Source organism: Trichoderma atroviride, chromosome 2 (assembly GCF_020647795.1).
Source record: "Trichoderma atroviride chromosome 2, complete sequence".
Taxonomy (NCBI): domain Eukaryota; kingdom Fungi; phylum Ascomycota; class Sordariomycetes; order Hypocreales; family Hypocreaceae; genus Trichoderma; species Trichoderma atroviride.
The window spans coordinates 3,594,290-3,615,845 of NC_089401.1; the positions used below are offsets into that span (position 1 = coordinate 3,594,290).

The 21,556-nt window shown below is 51.2% G+C and overlaps 8 protein-coding genes across 9 annotated transcripts; 4 read left to right on the forward strand and 4 right to left on the reverse strand.

The window, feature by feature from the left end:
• Positions 1–286: 286 nt before the first annotated feature.
• On the reverse strand, positions 287–2,168 carry TrAtP1_003964 (uncharacterized protein; the record flags this gene model as incomplete). Its single annotated transcript, XM_014083634.2, has 3 exons — positions 287–715; positions 779–1,948; positions 2,025–2,168. The coding sequence occupies 3 exons, from the start codon at positions 2,166–2,168 to the stop codon at positions 287–289; spliced, it is 1,743 nt and encodes a 580-aa protein (XP_013939109.1).
• Positions 2,169–2,350: 182 nt separating this feature from the next.
• On the reverse strand, positions 2,351–2,557 carry TrAtP1_003965 (uncharacterized protein; the record flags this gene model as incomplete). Its single annotated transcript, XM_066112105.1, has 1 exon — positions 2,351–2,557. The coding sequence occupies one exon, from the start codon at positions 2,555–2,557 to the stop codon at positions 2,351–2,353; it is 207 nt and encodes a 68-aa protein (XP_065968188.1).
• A 3,331-nt stretch (positions 2,558–5,888) lies between these two features.
• Positions 5,889–8,167, forward strand: TrAtP1_003966 (uncharacterized protein). Its single transcript, XM_014083635.2, has 2 exons — positions 5,889–6,593; positions 6,673–8,167. The coding sequence occupies exons 1-2, from the start codon at positions 6,590–6,592 to the stop codon at positions 7,773–7,775; spliced, it is 1,107 nt and encodes a 368-aa protein (XP_013939110.2). The 5' UTR covers positions 5,889–6,589; the 3' UTR covers positions 7,776–8,167.
• A 230-nt stretch (positions 8,168–8,397) lies between these two features.
• TrAtP1_003967 (uncharacterized protein) lies at positions 8,398–9,923 on the forward strand (the record flags this gene model as incomplete). Its single annotated transcript, XM_014083254.2, has 3 exons — positions 8,398–8,895; positions 9,026–9,634; positions 9,696–9,923. The coding sequence occupies 3 exons, from the start codon at positions 8,398–8,400 to the stop codon at positions 9,921–9,923; spliced, it is 1,335 nt and encodes a 444-aa protein (XP_013938729.2).
• Positions 9,924–10,152: 229 nt separating this feature from the next.
• On the forward strand, positions 10,153–10,446 carry TrAtP1_003968 (uncharacterized protein; the record flags this gene model as incomplete). The annotated part of the gene is made up of 1 exon (XM_066112106.1): positions 10,153–10,446. One exon carries the CDS (start codon positions 10,153–10,155, stop codon positions 10,444–10,446), a length of 294 nt encoding a protein of 97 aa, XP_065968189.1.
• A 176-nt stretch (positions 10,447–10,622) lies between these two features.
• On the reverse strand, positions 10,623–15,252 carry TrAtP1_003969 (uncharacterized protein). The gene is made up of 3 exons (XM_066112107.1): positions 13,962–15,252; positions 12,713–13,899; positions 10,623–12,648 (listed from the first exon to the last, which is right to left on the reverse strand). Exons 1-3 carry the CDS (start codon positions 14,673–14,675, stop codon positions 11,256–11,258), a joined length of 3,294 nt encoding a protein of 1,097 aa, XP_065968190.1. The 5' UTR covers positions 14,676–15,252; the 3' UTR covers positions 10,623–11,255.
• A 201-nt stretch (positions 15,253–15,453) lies between these two features.
• TrAtP1_003970 (uncharacterized protein) lies at positions 15,454–18,164 on the reverse strand. Of its 2 annotated transcripts, XM_066112108.1 has the most exons (7): positions 17,864–18,164; positions 17,638–17,713; positions 17,537–17,557; positions 17,067–17,411; positions 16,059–16,998; positions 15,864–15,975; positions 15,454–15,775 (listed from the first exon to the last, which is right to left on the reverse strand). In XM_066112108.1, the coding sequence occupies exons 1-7, from the start codon at positions 17,878–17,880 to the stop codon at positions 15,772–15,774; spliced, it is 1,515 nt and encodes a 504-aa protein (XP_065968191.1). In that variant the 5' UTR covers positions 17,881–18,164; the 3' UTR covers positions 15,454–15,771. The 2 variants fall into 2 exon arrangements, with proteins under 2 accessions (XP_065968191.1, XP_013939112.1); XM_014083637.2 differs by having other exon boundaries at positions 15,753–15,975.
• A 2,151-nt stretch (positions 18,165–20,315) lies between these two features.
• TrAtP1_003971 (60S ribosomal protein eL33) lies at positions 20,316–21,040 on the forward strand (the record flags this gene model as incomplete). The annotated part of the gene is made up of 5 exons (XM_014083638.2): positions 20,316–20,340; positions 20,403–20,412; positions 20,612–20,707; positions 20,777–20,877; positions 20,943–21,040. 5 exons carry the CDS (start codon positions 20,316–20,318, stop codon positions 21,038–21,040), a joined length of 330 nt encoding a protein of 109 aa, XP_013939113.1.
• Positions 21,041–21,556: the final 516 nt, after the last annotated feature.

The window sequence follows — 21,556 nt, forward strand, 5'->3', positions numbered from 1 at the left end:
TCTGCTTTCTTCTCGATCGATTCGGATTTCTTTGAATCAAAACAAATCGAATACCGGGAGTTTACTGGACAATCACAACCGATGATATGCACAAAAAAAGATCAAGTTGAAAGTTCAGGGTATTAATGAATTATATATATACAGTTATAGAACAGATATTGCCCCAAGCCATTGCCCCGAAACTTCTCATAAACCATAAACCTGTTTTAACCTTTGTACATTAAACAATGCTAATTAATAAAACAAAAACCAATCTCCAATTGAGAAACACTCCATCCTAGACTTCTTATGCGAACAAGGTGCAAGCCGTAGCGTTGAGCTGCGTGCAGTAAGTCATCTGGATGGGCATGGCGTTGACACCACGCGCAAGCATACGCTCACGGAACTCGTTCAAGCGAGGCGTCACCTCGAGCTGGCTGCGGTTCTGGCCGGTCGCGGTATCAACGTTGCCAGACCACCAGACCTCGCCGGCGGCACTGCCACGGGGCCAGATGATGTTGTCCATGTTGCTGCCGTCAATCATCTCACTCCAGATGGCAAGCTCTCCTCCCAAGACGTTCTTGGCATTCGCCTTGGAGACGCCCTTGGCAGGGTCGTGAGAGTAGATGAGCCTCCAGTTCTTGGTGGGAGCACACCAGTCGCTGAAGGGGTAGTAGGTGTTGAAAGAGTCGCCGTTGGGGAAGTTGACCCACTGGCCACGACCGCAGTCCAGGTACTGTATGGTTTCGTCAGCAAATATCCAGCTACATCGGATTGTTCAGAAAATCATCAAACTCACGTAAAAGTTGTAGTCGGTGTCAATGACCTTGTAGCCAGACTCGGCCAAGTTCTTGACGGCATCACCACCCAGCCACGATTGAACGACAGTGTCGCTGCCAAGAGTCAGGTTCCAGGTGGTGACCATCTCCTCCCAGACAAGCGGTGAAAGACCCTGGGCGCGGATCTTGGAGTGAGCATGAGAGATGAACTTTTGCAGCAGAGGCTGTAGGACATCGCTCGAGTTGGACTTGAGACGGGGGTCGATCATGGAGTCGTTGGCGTTGAGCTCATCACCACCGGTGTGGAAGTAGGAGCTGTAAGGCGTGACACGGGGCAAAAGGTCGTCAAACAGTTTATCAACGAAATCGTAAACCTTGGAGTCGTTGAGCGAGAAGGCACCACATGGCGGCTCGGCGCAGTAGTATTGGTAGGGCATCTCTTGGTAGGCCACAATGAGGTCGCTGTAAGCAAGCTCGACAACGCCAATGTGACCGGGCATGTCGATCTCGGTGATGACCTCAACACCGCGGTCAATGCCGTATTGGAAAATGCCTGCAAGATCGGCGGGAGAATAGACCAGGCTTGGGTGGTAGGCACCCTCCTGAGACAGCTTAGGCAGTGAAGGGATCACCAGAGGCCACGACTGGGAGTCGGTGATGTGCAAGTGCAGACGGTTGAGCTTGTTCCAGGACATGGCGTCAATGGTTCTCTTGATATCGGCGACCGTCTGGTAAGTACGGGCAAGATCAAGCATGACGCCTCGGTGAGGGTAGTTGGGCGAGTCCTGGATGGACACGGGCACTTGAGTCGTGTAGAAGTAGTGTCCGGCAGAGTGCTGGTAGAAGAGCTGGGAGAAGGTCTCGAGAGCGTGCAGGATACCGGTAGAGGTCTTGGCACTGATGTTGACCTGTCCATTCTTTGACACGGTCAGGCTGTACGACTCGTCGACGTCTCCAGCGCGCGGCTTGAAGGTGGTCGCGGTATCCTTTCCGGTCTGCTGAATCGCAATGGTCTGGATTCGGTTCAGGGGAGCCAGCTTGGGCTCAAAGTTGCTGTTGCGGGGGTTCAGCTTCCATGGCACAAAGTTGTTTGTGAAGATGGACTGGAAGGTTCGCGAGACGGCGCCCTGAACAATCTCCTTGCTGTTGAAGTTGGAACCAGCAGGCGGGTTGTAGCCGATTGTGATGATCTATTACCAGAGTGTTAGCTGCTGCTGCGATCCATCGAATTTCACCAAAGAGCGGCGTTTTATATCAGTCACATACCGGCACTCCATTATAAGTCACTCTCACAGCCTCGTCAATGAAGAGAACGCTGTCTCCAGTTGTGATCTTCTGGGGGATGGGCCACAGCGCATTTGCAGGGCTGAAGGCCAGTGCGGCAATCGCGAGGATCGCCTTGGGCAGCATGATGGACGACCGAGGCGGATGGCAATACTATCAATTGGTCGGATCTATGGTGCGTCTCAGGATTCTCAAAGCAGTCCTGCCAGCGCTACTGCTGGATCTTCAAGACGCGGGGCCAGCCAAATACTTAAATACCTGGCCCGCCGATGGCACGACGCGATTCATTGAAGGGATGTGCGGATTTCTCAAATCGACATGCGTCCCAAAGAAGCAGCCCACAGCTGGACGGGAGCACGGCCCCCCTGACACGCGACAAGGTCGATGATCCAGTGGCCAATGCTACCTGGCACGCGTGAGCCTGTCCATACCAGGGACCAGCGCCAGCGGCTCGGCAGGTCGGCAGCCAGCAGACTGGGAATGCTGGACAGGCTGAGGCTGAGCGTTGGCTGCATGCGCTCCGAAGATAGAGGAGTCGTCCCCGTTGATAGTGAAGCTGTGGCGTTCTGCCGGGGCCGGGTCGACTTGGGTCGTTTTGAGCGCGCAACGTTACGTTAATGTACTTTTCTCTTGTTGGTGGTGTTGACGGGATGCAGCACTCCGCATGTCTAGCAGCCAACGTGCATCTCTCCCGCTAACAACTGCTTTTGTTCTTCGGAAGAATGCTTGGCACGAGGAGCTAAAAGGGTCAGTGACCACTACTGATGTCGAAAAGAAAACGATGAAGCTGGATGGGTGCACAATTGGCGACTCTGGAGCTCTGCCAGAGGGTCTCAGCCCAATCCTACTGGCAAGTCGGGTAAAATGGCAGTTCCACCCTGCAAGTCCAGAATGCTCCGGCCACTTGAAACACGGACAGTGATATCCAGGGACCAGGATCTGACCAGAGATCTAGGTACTCCAACGGCCATATCAGCAGAGTGCTGACTGTGGCGGCCGCTGGCTGGCCAGGTGCATGTCAATCCCTGGTGCTCTGTTGAAGAAGCCCATTTTCTTCTCCCGGGGCCGTGTCAAAGCGGTCTTTGAATGCAAGACAAAGCGTACTGTAGCATAGCTAAGCAAAGCAGAGCAGAAGCGATAGAACGATCGAGGCCAGAAGCTGAAAGCTGCAGTGCTACACGCCATCTATTCGAGAGGTCATTTGGTCAATCCGGCCGCTGGGTGGGCAGAACTTGACCCCATAGCTCCGACGTTGCTTTCTTGCTTGGTGGCGCTTCTCTGGGGCCGGGAATCAGCTGGTGCGATGCTCCCCGTATGCCGCTGAGGCCCTGGGACTTTGTTCTGCTTGCTCGTCCCTTTGGCTACTGCCAGCCCGCTGGAGTGAAATGGCTTGGAGAATCCCTGGATGCGATCGTCGTGCGGGGACGCCTCTCCACGGGCCGTTATCGCGAGCCAATCAGCGCGCGGAGAAGCCTTGACCCGGGACCGCCACAGAACCCCCAACTTTTGCTTATGCCATGTATTAGTCCATATCAGGCATCTGTCAGGATTCAATTACGGCGTTGGTGGTTTGCCGGGATATTTTGCGGGGCCGTTGGGGGGCTGGACTGGGACAAGGGACGGACGAGTTGAGGAAATGAGGATGAGAGACAGCTGGACTGCGCTGTGAGGCTGACGGATAATGTTGCACTGCTGCGTCCAGAGTGAAGTGCTAATTTCAAACTCTGGTAGCGGGCTCTGCTGGCTCTGTAGGGCGCCGAGTTAAATTACCAGTACCACCACCACGGATAGCGGCTTGCTGCACGTTTACTTTGTATCTTCTCGCGTCAACGCCTGGTATTCACATCTGCGTCTTGCTTTGTTTTACTGGCCTAAGCGGGGCAGAGTTGCTCCGTGCATAACAACGGCTCCAGTCTCCTGGTTATCTAGACCCTGGTCTATAGCCTATACCGACAAAAGGCCCTATGGACCCATGAGTTGAAATACTTGTAGTTGTAGCATCTGTAATAAAAGACGGGAAAGGCATCTCTAACCCTCTTATCGAGCAGCGACAGTAGAGTTACATAGGACGGAGTACTACTAGTACAAGTAGATATGTGCGTGTTGGTTCCGCGGGTAGTATTCACCTATTCATCCTTGCACGTACTTATCTTACCCTTGGCCTTGTGGTAACCTCACCTCTCCAACCCCTCTTGTGGCTTGAACGACAATATGCAGGACATATTGCTGCCCTGGAGCTTGATCCATTGCCAGCAGCAGTACTACGGAGCTGTGCTATTGCTACTGTATCTGAGACCTGGGGAGCCATCCGACGATGTGAGCTCAGCTCGCTAGGCGTTTACCACCTTGTTAGGTTACACTCTATAGCGTCGCGCAGGCATGGTTGTTTTCGGCGACGCGGCATGTAACACTGGCTCGTGCTACCGTGATCTCCAGCCATTCGCCAGTCGACGATGCATGATGCCAGCCAACTCGCGATTAAGGCTTCTTTCTGCTGAGCTGTACTAATCTGGAGATGGCAGTGAAGATCCCTCGCAATTATATCTCCATGCCATGGCCGAGTCTGTGGGTAAAATCTCCAACTGTCTCTAGGTCCACAGGCCATCTATGTTCCTGGATTGTAGAAAATAGAGATAACGAAGCAATAGTCTTTTTTCCCAATGACAATCAGAAAATGAACGCATATAACAATTGGGAATCATAAACGTCATACCTAAAAGATGAGCGTTCTAATATTTAACTATTGAGCGATAGAACTCGTAGGAAGCGCATGCACTTAGATATCTCTGTACTGGGTGTAACTTACAATATCCCCGCCATCCTCAAATCTTGCCTTTATTGCGACCTGCGTACATCCTGTAGCTATGTATAATTATAATTGCCAAATATCCACGCATGAAATCTTCAGTCAGTCTATTGTAAATGAAGCTTGGATGATAAGCACCAATGCCTCGCTGCAGAGTACGGGATATGTATAGACCCGCAGCCGATTGAAGCTTTATCGATACCTGGGTGATAATAGCTTGCCGCTATACATTTCACATAGCTGAAATATCAGGTAATGTTTAGCAACTCTACTATCGCAAACAGTTCACAATTCCAAAAGACTATTATTCTACTATAATAATCCTGCTCGCATCCGGTGCTATGTTAGGGTGAGTTAATGCTACCTAATCGTACCGTTTGAAGCCAAGGAACACGAGCACCTACCGAGATTGATCTTGGGCGGCAAGTGGAGAGCAAATAGATACCTACTAGTATCTAAGTAAACAGGGAAAATATAATCTACCCTGAAGAGAATTTACTCTGAAGAGACGGCTGAGATAGCAGTTCTTACAATGGTGTTATAAGTTATGGCTTTGCTTGGTGAATAAAGAGGATCGGATGATAAAGTTGGCATTGGATTTTCTGATGCAATGTATTGTAAAAGTCCAACTCTCCTCACTGGTGTTTGGAGTAAATATAGGCATTCATTTCTTGTCCAGCTTCGAGGAGCTACTTGCACTGCAATCATGCCTTCAGGAACAGACCAATCTTGGGCTCTGAAGATGGTACTAAAGAATACTTCGGTGTACCAGCGCTGCTAAAATACTAGAGCAGGTACTTCGCGTTCGCACGGCTCTTGGGGCAGCTGGTGGCACGTGAGGACTGTTGAGAACATTCACTTCCCAATCTGAGAATGGCAACGATAAACTAATAAGAGTTCTCGAAACGCGTAAAGAAAAGTTTCGCTACCGGCAAACAAGTCGCTATATGGATTTCGCGTCAGCCTTCAGACAGATTTAAATAGAAGCGGAAGCTTGAAATGCAAAGCTCATTGCAAATCTTGATGACAAACTAATTCGCCACCAGTAAAAGGCAAAACCGTGTCACGTGATATCATTCCGACCCATTCTTTTTGGCTCCCTGGCAGTCCAGAACAACTTTGAGAACCTCAACCGCTACAAGTGAGCCAGACCACGTCTACTCGCTACACCGACGTCTCTCACATCTGCCGAGATTACGCACTTCTTCGCAATATCTAGACGTTTACCAGCACGCCTCGAGTGCCAGAACCGGAAACGATTCTCTCTGCAGCGCGATCCTCTCCCGCTATCTAGGTAAACGCGTCTTGGAAGTGGGATACAGGCAAAAAAGCTGTCGCAACACTGGTCGTCCAGACACAACGACCCTCACTCCGACACGATGTCTCTCGAGATCGGCCTTGGCACTCCGCTGGCGGAGGCTCTCAATGCTGCGATTCTACCGAAGCTACTTGAGGTGGGATGGGGCACGGGGGGGCAGCGATGACTCTGCCCTCGCCGAATACATTATTCTGATGCTCGTCAATGGCAAGACGCAAGACCAGATTGCCGCTGAGCTATCCGGAGACCTTTTAAACCTACCGCTCGATGATCCTGTCGTACACGAGTTTTCCAAATGGCTATTTGAACAGGTTCATATTCTTAGCGCGCCGAATGGCCAGCAAAACGGCGGCGACTCCATGGGCGACGCTGCAGGTGGAGAAATGGATACGGATATGGGATCCCACGATGTATCTGAGCTGAATGCGTAAGTACCATTTGCATAACTGAAGCCTTCATGGCACAGACGAGAGAATCTCTAGAGCTAACCAGACCCTTTTTCGCAGGCCCACTGGCCCCCGCTCAATGCGCAATGGCAACTTTAGAGGAGGACGGGATAAGCGAATGTTTGGACAGATGTCCAAGGCCATGGATCGATCAAACGACAACGTTCTTCATCGAGTTCGCGGGCAAACGGGCGGCGGAAGAATCGATACTCATGCGCGTGCCCCCCCCAACTGGCCCTCGTGGTGGCCGCGGCGGCTTGATGCGGAATCAGCACAACAACAGAGGCATGCCGGGCGGCGTTATGCCTGGCGCTCCTGGCGGACCGGGATTCCCTCAGTGGCAGATGCAAGGCCAACCTTCTCAGCTAGATGTCATGGCCATACTGGAACAGCAAAGCCAAATGATGCTGGAGCTGTCTCAGCAGATGATGAACAATGGGAACCGAGGATTTGGCCAGCAGCGACGAGGGAAGTCTCTATTTGAGAGAACCCAGGATCCTCGCCACAAGAACAATTTTCGCCGAGGTCAAGGCTCGAATCAAGCTGATGCGAACGGAGATGAAGTCAACATGGAGACTGCTGCCGAAGGCGAGGATGCTGATATGGGCAAGCGCGAGCCTCCAAACCCGGACGAGACGATCTGCAAATACAATCTTCACTGCACAAACAAAGATTGCAAATTCGCACATCAGTCTCCAGCTGCGCCTCCTGGTGTTTCTATCGATGTCAACGATGTGTGCGGCTTTGGTGCTGCCTGCAAAAACCGCAAATGCGTCGGCCGCCACCCCTCGCCAGCCGCAAGGCTTGCGCACCAGAGCGAACAGGACTGCAAGTTCTTCCCCAACTGCCAAAACGCCCGATGCCCGTTCAAACACCCTTCAATGCCCCTCTGCCGCAATGGCGCAGATTGTACGACACCAAACTGCAAATTTACACACGTTAAGACCAAGTGCAAATTCAACCCTTGTCTAAATCCCACTTGCGCCTTTGCACATGAGGAGGGCCAGCAAGGAGGCTTCAAGGACAAGGTCTGGACTTCTGAACAGGGCCATGTTAGCGAGAGAAAGTTTGTGGATGACAACGCTGAAGAGGATTTCATTCACCCCGAAGCTCCCGGAGAACCCGGATTGGAAGACATGGTACAAAACGAAGTTATTGGTTGATCAATAGAAGGGAAGAAAGAAAAAGCAAAACACGAAAAGTTCCTGACGCATCTCGGGCGAGAACGAGAATGGTTATGCTTCAGTTACCTGAAAAAAAAAACGGTCATTTAGCCCTTGTATGAAACTGTTTTGGGCTTGGAGGATCTGTACGATTATGCTGGACGTATATGTTTCTTATCACGCTTCCAGGGCATAGAAAGGCGTTTTTGGGCTGGGAGATAATGGGCTTTTTACGCGGAGATTTATCACAAAGTTTTATACACGCCCTTGGTTGGCATTCTGTAGTAGTGGCCGGTTAGGCCGGGGGCTCTTACAATTCGAGCCTAGAGACGGATAATAACAGATATTTCTTTTTTCTCTTTTTGTAATTCCTCAAGTATCATCACGTCCAACCTATTGAATTCAGTGAAGACTGTTTAATATGTCTACGTAGATCTCACAACAGTACCTAGGTATAAGTAGAAGATGACGCCGAGGCGGGACTGTGTCTCTAGAGCGCGGAACAAAGTGGGACCCGATCTCCGATCATCTAATGTGGGTGGTTCCCGGAAAGCTCCAGAGGTGGCACCACCACGTTTCTCTGCTCAACCAGAGCTCGACAATGAGCAATTGAACGACAATCATGAGCCTACAGCGCGCAGAAGGCGCCGCAGTGGCTCTCAGCAGGTCCTCAGCCGCCTGGAGGAGAAGCGCCGTCTTGGCGACAGCGACAAGCCGAGCTGGCGCCTGGCGCATTCTGAGCCGCGGCCTGAGCTCAACCAGAAGCAACAGCAGCGGCAACGGCTCGACGAGACGACCGCCGGGCTCGATCGACGATGGAGACGACACGCCGAAGCGGAAGAAGGCCGGAAAACTACCGGAGGATGCCTCGGTGGCCGTTCTAGGTGGCGGGTTGACGGGCTTGACGACTGCATATTACCTGGCCAAGTGGCTGCCGTCGACGACCAAGATCACGCTGCTGGAAGGCAGCGATCGGCTGGGTGGATGGATAAGGACGGATAGAGTGCCCGTAAAAGTTGGAGGAGTCGAGGGGGTGGTGAATTTCGAGCGCGGCCCGCGGTCGTTTTCATCGTTGAATAAGAGCACTTGGCGGTTTGACGATTTGGTGCTTTGGGATCTGGTGCGTCTACGACTTGTTGGCCTATATCGTGGCTGATTTCACTGGCATTGGGCCAATGGATGGAATTTACCTCAAAGAATGAATGGATAAGAGGCTAACGAGATACGTTTCCATTATCACTCAAATTTAGGCCCTCGATCTAGGTCTCAAAGTTGCCTCGCCGCCCGATCAGCCACGATACATCTATTACCCCGACCACCTCGTGCCCATGCCCCCACACACGAGCTTCGCCGCCTTTGCTAGAGAGCCCGTCGTGCTCGAATCCCTCTGGGCAGGATTCGGATACGTGATGCGACGGCTGTTTAACAAGAAGGAAGGGGTGCCTGTGGAGGACCTCTCCATCGCAGACTGGATCTACCACATCACAGGGAGTCGAGCCGTGGCCGATAACCTGGCCTCGGCCATGGTCCACGGCATCTACGGCGGTGACATTTACACGCTCAGCGCGCGCAGCGTCCTCGACCGCTTCTACTGGGTTCACTACATGCCGAATCTGGGGCCCAATATGCGGCACATGGCCGTTTCGGAGCAGACCTTTATGGAGACAATGGCGGAGGACCCTCAGCTCCGGAAGCTTGCCCGGCAGCCCAGGGGCGCGCTGTTGAATTTCGGGGAGTCTGGCATGGAGACCCTGCCGATCGCGTTGGCGGATGCGCTCAAGGGCCAGGCCAATGTCGAGGTCAAGCTCAATGCCAAAGTCACTGACCTGGGTTATGACTCGGAAACAAAGCAGATCAAGGTATGATTTCGCATCTTGATATCTTTTTTGCCTTTCCCCTTACTAAAGCCATGACATTCAGATAACATCTGGTCAAAACCCAACCACATCATCTGAGAAATACCACAAAGTCATCTCCACCCTCCCTTCTCAACACCTCGCCAGCATCACCAACGACATCCCCAGTCTCAAATCCTCCCACTCCGTCTCCATCATGACCGTCAACATCTGGTACCCCCAGACAAATCTCAAGCCCCCCGGCTTCGGCTATCTCATCCCCCCTCTCCGTCCCACCGGAACAGAACCCTGAGCGCGCCCTCGGCGTCTTCTTCGATTCCGACGTCGGCGTCAAAGGTCCCAACGAACCCGCCGGCACAAAACTCTTCGTCCTCCTCGGCGGACACTTTTACGACTCGAGCAAGCCCCAGACGGGCTCAACCTCAACCGTGCCCATCCCAACCGAGGAAGAAGCCATCCAGCAGGCAAAGAGGATTCTCGAGCGCCACCTCGGCATCCCCCAGTCCACCCCTTGCTACGCCATGGCCCGCCTCGCCAAGGACTGCATCCCGCAATACGACCGCGGCCACCTGGACAACATGATGGCCGCCGACGACGAGATCCACGCGCACTTTGGAGGCAAGCTCGCCGTCGCGGGAGGGTCCTACACCAAGATTGGCGCCATGGGCGCGCTGCGCAATGGTTATGATATTGCGAGAACGGTCGCCAAGGAGGACTGGCTCGCGACGGGGCTGGAGCAGATGGAGTTCCCGACGCAGTTCTGCGGGGTGCCCACGGAGAGGATTCCGGTGAGGAAGTTTAGACGGCTCAAGTAGAATGTGTAAATGGAAAAAAAGAGGGGGCCATGAGAAATTCAGGTAATGTTTCTTTCCATTATATATTTAGACGGGACACCACGGCATCACCACTACGTTTGATATTCGTCACTGTATATATCTAGGTACACATAGACCTTGGATAGTAAAATGAATATGTTGCAAGTGTATATATATATATATACATACGTTAAAACTGATTACTAGGCATCTATTTCATAATAAATATTTCCTCCGCTCCAAACAAAGAAACAAAGCAAGTCATGTCTCCTTGATTCCTCACGCTATTCATTATCTCTTAAGCATCGCATCGCTATTTAACCCATCCACCCGTCCTTTTCAAATTGAGAGAAAGATTATACACTTTTTTTATTTTCTTCTCATTAAGAATGCTGCAGAAAGAATCTGTGTCCTCCCATGTTGACTCAAATCTTGCAAAAACCCCCCTTTCCCCTCCTCCACCCCTATTATCCAATGCACTCGCCGAGTCATGAGAAGTTTTGTTTTTGTTCGCAAAAGGTATCATTAGTTTTCTTTTAAAAAAAAGCAAGAAATGCAAGAAAGAGGAGCGCGAATGATACCGCAGAAACCCCCCCCCTCCTGGTTGCCGAACCGAAACCCAAACCGACCAAAGCCCTTTCCAAAGGCCTTTTAGAGCATTAGTATTTGCGCCTCTTCAACCCCCCCTTTTTTGTACTCCAAAGTCTATACGGGTTCCCCGTAAACGACAACCTTCCAATAGAAATATATGTGTTCGTCTAACATTGAGCAAGCTGTTTGCACTTTCGCCGCCAATTCAACACAGTTACCTAGTGCGTCCTTTTCCCTGTTGAGGTTGTTATAGCTCCTCTAATCGCCTTATCGATCGCAAGCAGCATGTCTCTCACGCCGTCGTTGGCCTCGGCTGCCGCGCCGGTGGCAAGTCCGAGCCAGTTGCTCCCCTTGCCATCCCACACGGCCTTCAGTGCTTTGCTAAACTCGTCGTCTGCTGCTGCATCAGCATCAGAGCGCCAGGCGTGCCACCAAACCTGTCCGCGGCGGGGCTTTATCCGGACGTCCAAGCAGATGGTCTTCTTAGTCTTCGCCTTGGTACCGTTGGCCCCAAAGATGTTGTACTTAATGTTCATCCAAGTGAGAGATTTCATACTGAAATTCAATCGACCCTGCCCCTCCTTCGACAGCTCGTCCCATTCGGCATCTAGCTGGTCAATAGCCTTCAAAGCCGGTAGTGATACGGGCAGCCAGGCCATCAATGGGCCAATACCGCCTTCAGTGCTCGCCAAGTTTCTTGCGAGATCAATAACACGGAGATGGGGGTTACGCTTCTCGATGTGGATATCAATGTCTTCGTTGGACAGATCCATTTTCACTCTCCAACGCTCAGGAGATGGAACCGGAGCCGCAGTTTCATCCTTTGGCTGTGTGGATACCGGCGCGCTGTAGCAGAATACGACTGCCTTGAGTGTGATGGACTCGCCAATAATTGAACCCTTGGCATTCTCCATAGCTTCGAGAAAGTTGACAAATCTGTCTATAGCTTTGACTCGCGATTTGAGAATATCAAAAATTGGCTGAGTGACCGGTCGTTGTATCTGCAACACAAATTCGCCTCGCTTAGGATCATAGGAGACATCGCGATCGACCATGCCCTTCAGAGCCAGGAACTTGCTTGGTTGTCGGACCCTAATCACGGCTTCAGACGTACAAACAAGGTGATGAGCTGTGGCATGGCCTACGTCCGGCCCTGCACGACTGGCCACTGCATGAACACCCTTGAACCTGATTGCCATCATGTCTTCTGCCCACGGTTGCTTCGTAGTTGAAGATGATGTAGAATTTGGACGTATTAACGAAAGAGTCTGCAGATCCTCATTCGGTTCAATAATGACACCAAGACTCTGGGGCGTAATGTTTTCTGCTGCTTCTTGCATCATCGATGGGAAGATATTCGATAGCGCTACTTCGATTGATGGCATCCTAACTTGCTGCGGGAGCGATAGATCGGCACTGCCGCTCGACTGGCTCTTGATCTTGAGTCGACGCAGCTCCCTCTTATCGATTGACTGCGCTATTATGCCAGCCGCAAATGTATTGAGGTTATCCCAGAATGTGCCCGATACTTGCGGGGCACCTTTATTCAGGGGAAGACGGGTTGAAAATTTGGAGGCACTGTTTGCATTTGGAAGTGATTTTGTAGGATCCCTGCATGTAATCAGTCAGTTTTGAGCGGTGAAAACGGTTCAAGTTATTGCTAGCATGCACTTACGTCTCAAGCAGCCACCACTCATCCCCGTCTAAGCTGAGGATGACGACAACAAACCAGGGCGATCCCCATCCTCCGTGTTGGAGCCATAGAGTTCGGCTCCATCTGCGCATCTTGGTGATTGACTTCAACTCATCAGTGTTGACGGGCGCTTTGCGGACAGACCATCCTCTCGCAGTTCCCATTCTGCCCAACTCATCCTCTATAATCGCACACCGCAGGTGCTCCAAGAAGTTCACACCGTCGTCCAATGGATTTTTGCCGTTGTTTAGTTGAAGCTCTGGCTGCATTGAGAACTTTGAGTGTGGCTTCATGGCGAAGGCGCCACTTATCGGTTCGATCAGGAGCGACACCGTGCCACCGTATCCTACCTGAAGTGCTAAGCAGGAGGTCACTGGATCAGCTCTGGAAATATTGAGTGCCACACCAGTGTCGCGATTCTTGTATCTCGGGGTTGCCAGCAATCCAGAGTGAATGCTTGAGAGGATAAACTCAATGTGCCGTCCAACGATGTCGTTTAGTAATGATTCCGCTGATAGATTCTGAAAATCCATCTTAACCTCGACATCTTTGACCTCTTTGTTGTCGCGGTACCACTTAACTACCAAAGAGCTTGTTGCTTTCGGATCCGGCCTGCCTCCCGGCTTACGCCCGCTGCCTACCGCTACAATAACCCAGTTTTTCAGACCTGTAGCTGCCGATCGAGACGTCCAGTACTGAATGGCTAAAGCCCGATTCAAGGGCTCTACTGCCAATGTGCCACTCCATGATGTCCGATTCAGTTGCAGCGCTTGGCGTTTCAGCTCATTGATCTTTGCAGTCAATACAAATTCGTGTAAAAACTGATAACAGCCAGCCAATCCGTCTTTTGCGAGCGCCTCGTTTACGCAGTTCTCCAAGAACGCTCGTAATGTATCGGGAAGCGTCAGTGTTACTGGTCGAAATGCAAATCTGAAGTCAATAAACCAGAACTGCTTCTCAAAATCCTCATCGGCAATTGTCAGGTCCACCTCGAACTCTCCCGCAACTTTGAAAGTCACCCGGCCCGACCCAATCGTGTAGTTTTGGAATTGGTAAGGAATCTTGTCGAAATCATCAAGATTCAATCGCAAAGAGAGTAGTGTATCTAAATCGCCAATGCCCCTCAGCTGCTCCTCTAGTGTCAAAGGAGGCAGCTCGATGTATTGAAGCTTCACACACAACCATGTAAGAGACAATCGTCACACAAATTGGGATAGGGAGAATAACTTACATCAGGCATCCACGGTGCCTTTCCAGTGGCAAGAATCTGCAATGCCGTCTTCAAATCAGGGCTTGGCATTCGAGCATAGGTGAGATCTCTCTTGACATTTATGATGTTATCCAGAGCTGCATCGTAAAGTTGGCGCTGCTGATCGATGTGAAATTTGAGGTCGATGAGCTTGCTGACCATGGAAGCTTTTCTGCTCCACTCCGTAATAACCAATGCCTTGACCCATTTTGAGTGCATGTCTTGTATGAAATTCAGCAGCACCCCCTTCTTTTTCAGGTTCTCCATCGATGTATCATCCGGGGCGCTTTGGGTGTAATTTGTACTACCGTTTGTAGCGGCGGTCGAGATTGGCATCTTGGCAAGTTCGGCAATTTTGTCCTGTATCATGTTGTGGGTAGACTGGGCGAGTCGCGTAAGAAGTAGGGATATCGGTATGAAGCCCTGTGTGATGTGAACAATCTCGTCAGGCAAATCGTTCATCCTCGACACTTGTTCGCCCGGCGAGTCTGTTCGTAGCCCGCCCGCGGCCCCTCCATTGACAGCATCGCTCCCATTGTTGGCTGCTGCCGTAACTGGCGCTTTTCCTTTATCCGGTGCAGCTTTTGATCCATCAACGCTCTTGACGCCGTTGACTCCGTTTACAGCCGAGTCCTTATGATGGTCTGAAAGCGCACCATTCTGGCCTCCGCTCTCCATATTGACGATGCCAGGCATTTATCGAACCGCGGCAGCAAAATTGCTGTAGCTACCCGCGCAAAAGCTGACACTGCAGGCACCACGCCCCCCTGACAACGCAATAAGCGCGGCTTTGAGAGAGAAATCAAGCTGCAGCGCGCGTATCATGGACGGGAAAGATTCTGCCTTTCTCATGAACCGCGGTAGCGGGACGTGACCATTGAGGTCGCCTGCACCGATGCGGACAATCGGGCGCGCGCGTTAGAAACGATTTCGCATACGGGTGTAGGAGCCGGGTTGAGGTTGTTCTAGCTGCAGTTTCAAGGATGCCCTGTCAACTCAAAGCGCTCGATCGGTATTATCGGTAGCGGTCGAAGGCGTCTGCGCGTATTTGAATGGATTTCGTTTCGGACGTAGGTGGCTGTGAAGAAGATGGGCACGGGTAGAATAGCCGAGAGAGTGCGAACGCGGCTTGGATCTTGGCAATGATTGCTCCAAGGACGAGCGATCCGAAGCGTGTTGTGGCCGGCGTGTGTATGCGAGAGGAAGATAAAATATAGGCGCGGGTTTGGGAGCGAGTCGGGGTGGTTGAAGATGATGCGCCAACCAAAGCCGCCCTTCTCCGTTAAAGATTCGAGTGATACAACTAGAGGCTGACGGACGCTAAACGCTTGTCGGCGTTATCACGTGATTAGCGGCGCACGGGCCATGATAGCTCCCAAGCACCGGCAATAGTGCTATAAAAACGATCGGCTAGTACAGATGTGGTAATGGAGCCCAGATGGAGCAGGGAAACTTGAAAGTACAAAGTTGAATACTCCAACGTTTGTCAAGCAATACCAAGAGTTCTCGGAGCATTGCTGGTCAAATATTTTGTGAGAAGCTCTCTGCAATTTCATGGCTAACTTGGGTAGTATAGAACAGACATGTGCTTCGAGCCAGTCATCTAGAATTTTTCATATTTGAAATAATACCCCCAATCCTAGGAATCCAGTACGACGCTCAAACTTTTAATGAAATCCACCGCACCCCCCTTACATGCCTTTCCTGACACCGATTACACGTCCAATACGTTACATTTCGGGACGGATTTATGTATAAAAATTTTGTTTTTCGTTTATTGTATGTTTTTTTTTTAACTGTATCAAGTGTTATTCTTGTATTCCGCCTAGATTCTGCCATAATATACAACAAACATTGCGCAACACATGGTAGCCGGCTACTTACAACTTGATAGGAGCAGCAGCAGAGGTTGTCGGCCACTGGTAGCCGGCAGCGTCACTGAACTTGTATCCATAGGATGCTGTGAAGTCATCCAAGACAGAGGGGCCTCGAGATCCTGTCAAGGCGTATTAGCACAGGTCAATTCAATAGTCTATAGTAAGTGGACTTTTGACAAGATTGGGGGAAAAAGCAACTTACCATAGGGGTATTCCATGGGAATAATCTCCTTGTTGTCCTCTAGGTAGTGTAGTAGGGGGGTAAACATGCGCCAGCTTGCGTCAAGCTCATCGTCACGGACGAAGTTGGAGTGGTCGCCCTTCAGGCAGTCGAGCACAAGCGACTCGTACGCCTCCGGGATCTTGAGGTCCGAGAATCGGCGACGGTAGGTAAGGTCGAGTTCAGTGACTACAGTCTGGGTGCTGAGGCCGGGAAGCTTCGAGTTCATCTTGATGTAGACACTCTCGTTGGGCTGGATGCGCATAACAAGCTCGTTTCGGGGAATGTCCTTGAAGATGCCGGATGTGACATCTTTGAACTGGATTCGGATCTCCGTCTTCTGCTCGTTGAGGGCTTTGCCGGCCTTCATGATGAAGGGAACGCCGTCCCATCGCTCATTCTTAATATAAGCAACAAGGGCACAAAATGTGGGGCATCGAGAGTCCTTTGGCACGGTATCGTCTTCCTTGTAGGATGGCTTGCTTCCGTCCAATGATCTTCCATACTGTCCGATGATGACGTTCTTGGGCTCGATAGGAGGCATGGCTCGGAGAACACGGACCTTCTCATCACGGATATCCTCGGAGTCGAAGGAGATGGGGCGCTCCATAGCCAAGAGGGTGAGGACCTGGAGAAGATGGTTTTGCATGACATCTCGGATAATGCCAAACTCATCAAAGTAGCCTCCACGGCCCTCAGTGCCGAAGGGCTCCTTGAAGGTAATTTGGACATTGTCAATGTGATGTCTGTTCCAGGTGGCACCGAGGAAGGAGTTGCCGAAGCGCATGATGAGAATATTCTTGACCATCTCCTTTCCAAGGTAGTGATCAATACGGTAGAGCTCTTCCTCTTTCCAGTCTGGCTCCAGAGACTTTTGCAGCTCGCGAGAGCTAGCAAGATCCTTACCGAAGGGTTTCTCGATCTGTAGGCGAGTGATTAGATGGCGTCAATGGGAAGATCAGTCGGATCAGCCGCAGAAAAGAAACTTACAATAACTCGGGCAATACCCCGGGTTGGGTAACAGCATCGCTTCAGGTGCTGCGAGACAATGGTAAAGACACTAGGGGGCAGCGCCATGTAGAACAAGCGATGCGCCTCTGGCCATCCCTTCTCCAGATCGTTGAGGTGGTCGTTCAAGACAGCGAAAGACTCGTCCTTGTCGTACTGGCCGGAAACATAGCTGCACAGACTGGTGAACTCCTCCAGCTGCTGCTCAATCTCCTTGGTGGGCGTCTTGATGTATGACTTTACCCTCCGTAGGTACTCCTCGTGGTCCATCTTTGTTCGGGCATAGCCAATGATTTTTACGCCCTGAGGCAGAAATTGGTTTCGGTACTAATGATGGAGGTGGTCAGCCGATGCATCTCTCGAGGTTTCCTACACCCTTCTCAAGGAAAGAAAGGGAGAAAGCCCATGGCTTATTCTGTGGCTGTGGTTGTGGTTGTGGTTGGGCTGCTTACCAGGCCAAAGAGCGCGGGGAACTGCGAGTTTCAAAGAGTCCATGTCAGCGCAAAGGTCGCAGAGCAAAAGCTAAAGCTGCGCAGAAATCCATGATTCTCACCGTCTTCTTCTTAGCCAAATCTCCGGAGGCACCGAGAACGACAATCGTCGTGTTCTCCTTGAGTTCGATGGTTTGGCTGCATGGCAATTGTTAGCAAGGCGCGCGTGGTTGATGCCGTTTGCAGTCGTCTTTTTTGCTGTTGGCTCGACCCCGCCGCGCTGGCAAGCTTGCCGGCAGCATCTGCAGTGACGATAGCTGGTGTCATGGTGGGGTTGCCGGTACTTACGGCTGGGAGTGGTCCATTGCGACGGCTGGCCAGATTGCTCTGGATTCGGGCTGGTGACACAAAAAAGGGAATGCTCGATGGCAAGAGAGAAGAAACAAGCAGCTGGTCTGCCGTTGAGCGAGGCTTTGGGTGCAGTCGCCGGTGCGTGGATCAGCGTTGGGTGTTTAAGGGAAGAGAGTTGAGAGCTTGAGGGACCAGAGGATCGAGGGGGAGGGACGCGGTGGGCTGCTGGTTTTTTAGGCGACGGGGTTACAGAGCGCTGACGGAGTTTGGAGCTCTACCTGGAGCAACAGGTGCTGTTAGCCCTTTTAGAGCGCCCCCATCCTCCGTTCGTGCCGTGGACGCCATGGCTGAGGCACCTGGGCCGCCCCGTAAAGTCATCATCAGGCTCGGAGTATCTGCAAAGGTACGGCGTGCTGCTAGCTGGGCCCTGCACCGCTGTAGTCACGTCCATGTAGCCCGCCGAGCTCCTCTATGTAGAGTGTCATCTCCACCATCCCAGCTGGTTAGTAATTTGCCCGGCTGGAGTCTATACCGGTGGAAGTTGCCGCTCCTCGATGATGCTATGGTGTCCTTGGGCTGGCCAAGTTGCCAGACAAATAAAAGACTCAGATGACGGCAGCGGCAACGAGCCTCAGCAGCATAAATTCATGGCAAATTCCGCGCAGGAGAGTTTCGGATACTGACCCCAGATAACGAGCACTTTCCTACGATTACTTCAACTGAAAGCTTATATAGAGGCATATACTGTACTGCCCACCTAAGTACCTAATCACTGCCAGCCAAATTATTTGTAGCGGTAACCGCCGTGGCTACGCCAGGTGCATGTAGCATTCTATGCACCGAATGCCTATTTCGGACGGAGTACCGAGCGGTTATCCGCAAACCGAGTTGGAGACGATTAGTACTACCTAGGCCTACCTATTGCCCGAATGAGTTTATTTTTTGGGGGTCAAATCAGACTTGAGCTTGCTAGCACGGTTCTTGGGACTAGGTAGTATCAAGGTTGGGAGCGGAATATATGGAAGCAACAGTTAAAACCCCAACTCAATCTCGGGGCGCTATATTGCCCATCAAATCCTACGACGACTAACAACAAAGGCTTGTGGCTTCGATTCCAGAGACACTGAAAACAAAAATCTGCAGCGAAGATGGCTAGCTTATAATGGATAAGATTCGATCGCAGATGCATTCATACATGGCAACGAGGGATAAATGCCCAGCATTTAGCTGACTAGCAGACTGCTGGTGGTTGCGATGCTACGGACCTCCGAGTAGAGCTTGCATTTGGTAATGAGTAAACTCCTGCCTGCGCACGGCGGCAACCCTGATTCAACGTCAGGTGCAACAATTACTGGATTCCGTCAATGCGTTTCGCTATTTCCGCTGGAGCCGCAATAAGTCCTCCAAACACCGCAGTTGGTGGACCAAGGAGTGGACAGTAATGCGTCCATCTGCGAGTAATACAGATGCTTCGAGGAGGATTGGTAAGCCTGCTTCCGTTTCCTGCTCGCTCGCCCCGGCCTGGCCCCCTCATGGAGCCGGGAACTTTTAGACGGCCTGTGGTTGATCAGTCGCCGCGCCGTCCGAGACCAGACCGGGCCGGGCTAGAATGGTGAAGGGGGCCTCGGCGGTTTTGATGCTTGGAACTTTGGAAACTTTGGAAACTTTATCCGAGCAACGATGCTGCTACAGGGACCAAAGACAATTTAATTCTACGCTGCCTTTTCTTCCTCTTGGCTTGATATTAGCCCCTTGGATGACGGCAGTTTTTTTACGATAAAGGGTCTCCCTTGACTGTTCACAGCAGTACATGCATTGCAGTATCCCACTGGCATAAATCCGGCACTTTGCGCATTCTGCAGCTAAGAGAGATACAAGAGACAAAGGATGCGAAATGATAGCCAAAGATCATCTCCAGGTAACCGAGGACTAGAAAAAAAAAAGCTGACGAATAGTTTCAGCGGACTAGGAGAACATGCTATTTCACAGCTCTGACAGATCTCATGCTACAAAGCGCCAGACACAAAAAGATCCAAATCTCTCGAGGTACTAGAGGAGCCAAGATAAGAAGAGGCCTATCATTTCAGTCCAGTTAGCTAGAGAGGAATAGAGAATACCCAGATTCTTCAGAGATGCGCCGTTCTCGGCACAGCCTAAAGCTGCTCCAAAACGGGTTAGTCCATAGAACACTTTAGTGAAGAAGCGAACTGTGGCTCGATATTCAAAATTGAGGCGGTGCAGGTGCACTTCAGCCACGGTCGCTACACACAACCCAAATTGCCCTAAGGCCACACGTGATCCCCCAGGGCTCAAATTTTCGTGCTAGAGCCACCACACACCATATCGCATCCACCCCGTTGCCCTCAGTTCGACATCACGACAAACGACGAGCAGCAGACCTCTTAGTATTTCGGTTACTTGAGAGGGCGGAAGCTACACAACAGTCACGATGCCTTCCGAAAGTGGTCACAGATGTAAGTTGGAATGCTACCTAGTCTGATGATTTGGCATTGAAACTGTACTAACTCTCATGCAGTATACGTCAAGTAAGTAAACGCCGATCGCGACATTTCGAACAGGGCAGATGGGAGGAAGCAGAGGAGGGAATGGTGCGCTTGAGACTCCCAAGGAGAATCTATCCACCATGTATCGAAACTCGTTCCTCTTCGGCGAACAATCGCCCACGACTGCTTGAAATGAAACCCGAATCAATCCGAACGTTTAACTAACGGAGAATGATGATAGGGGACGTCACCTGAGCTACCAGCGCTCTCGTAACATCACCCACCCTGGCACCAGCCTGATCAAGATCGAGGGTGTTGACAACACAGCCGCTGCCAAGTAGGTTTTTGCGACTTCTCAAAAAAGTGGCGTTTGGAGGGCTTCAGAAAACTAATTCCGACGCAATAGCTTCTATGCTGGCAAGAAGATCGCCTATGTCTACCGAGGCCAGAAGGAGATCCGCGGCACCAAGATCCGCGTGATCTGGGGCAAGGTTACCCGACCACACGGTACATAATAACTGCTCTCGCTCCAAACAGTCTGCGAAAGGATCCAGCTAACGCTCTTCAACCAGGTAACTCTGGCGTTGTCCGCGCCAAGTTCGCCAAGCCCCTCCCCTCAAAGTCCTTCGGCGCTTCCGTTCGTATCATGTTGTACCCCTCGTCGATTTAAATCGGATTTCGGAATGGAGTTGGTAGTGAGGGCGGTTCTCATTTGGTTGCATGGGTCGAGGCAAGGAATAAAGCATATCGCCTTGCTTTGAGGCATTTCAATTGAAAAAGACGTCAAATTCCCAACTTTCCGAAGGATGCAGAGAGAAAACCTGGGCATCTGTGACTTTTGACGTATGTGGCAGAAAATTTTTGGCGAATTGCAGAATGGAGATTCGAAACGAAACGAACTGAGGCTCTGGCAGACCAATTCTTCTTCTCTTTTTTTTTCCTGTCTCCTCAAAAATTGGCGCCGGTTTCGTTACTCGGTCTGTGGGCTTTTTTTTCGTGTATCCATTCCGGCAGGCAAAATGCCAATCTCATGACGAGTTGCATTTCGAAGGGACTGCACATTAAAGAAAAAAAATTGAAAAAATGATACACGACAGGGCAGAGAAACGTGATCGATACCTGCTTGTTTACTGTTTTATATTGGCATTAATGGAATTTGCATCGCGGTTTGACTGTCCAGTCATCC

Excerpts from the sequence above, each read along its gene's own strand:
- TrAtP1_003969 (XM_066112107.1), bottom strand. The coding sequence starts at position 14,675 with ATGCCTGGCATCGTCAATATGGAGAGCGGAGGCCAGAATGGTGCGCTT. Across the intron at positions 13,900-13,961 it reads AGGCACCGTGGATGCCTGAT|CTTCAATACATCGAGCTGCC; the intron begins GTAAGTTATTCT and ends TTGTGTGTGAAG. Across the intron at positions 12,649-12,712 it reads GAGTGGTGGCTGCTTGAGAC|GGATCCTACAAAATCACTTC; the intron begins GTAAGTGCATGC and ends GATTACATGCAG.
- TrAtP1_003970 (XM_066112108.1), bottom strand. Across the intron at positions 17,558-17,637 it reads ATTTGGCTAAGAAGAAGACG|TTCCCCGCGCTCTTTGGCCT; the intron begins GTGAGAATCATG and ends TGAAACTCGCAG. Across the intron at positions 15,976-16,058 it reads TCCCATGGAATACCCCTATG|GATCTCGAGGCCCCTCTGTC; the intron begins GTAAGTTGCTTT and ends ACGCCTTGACAG.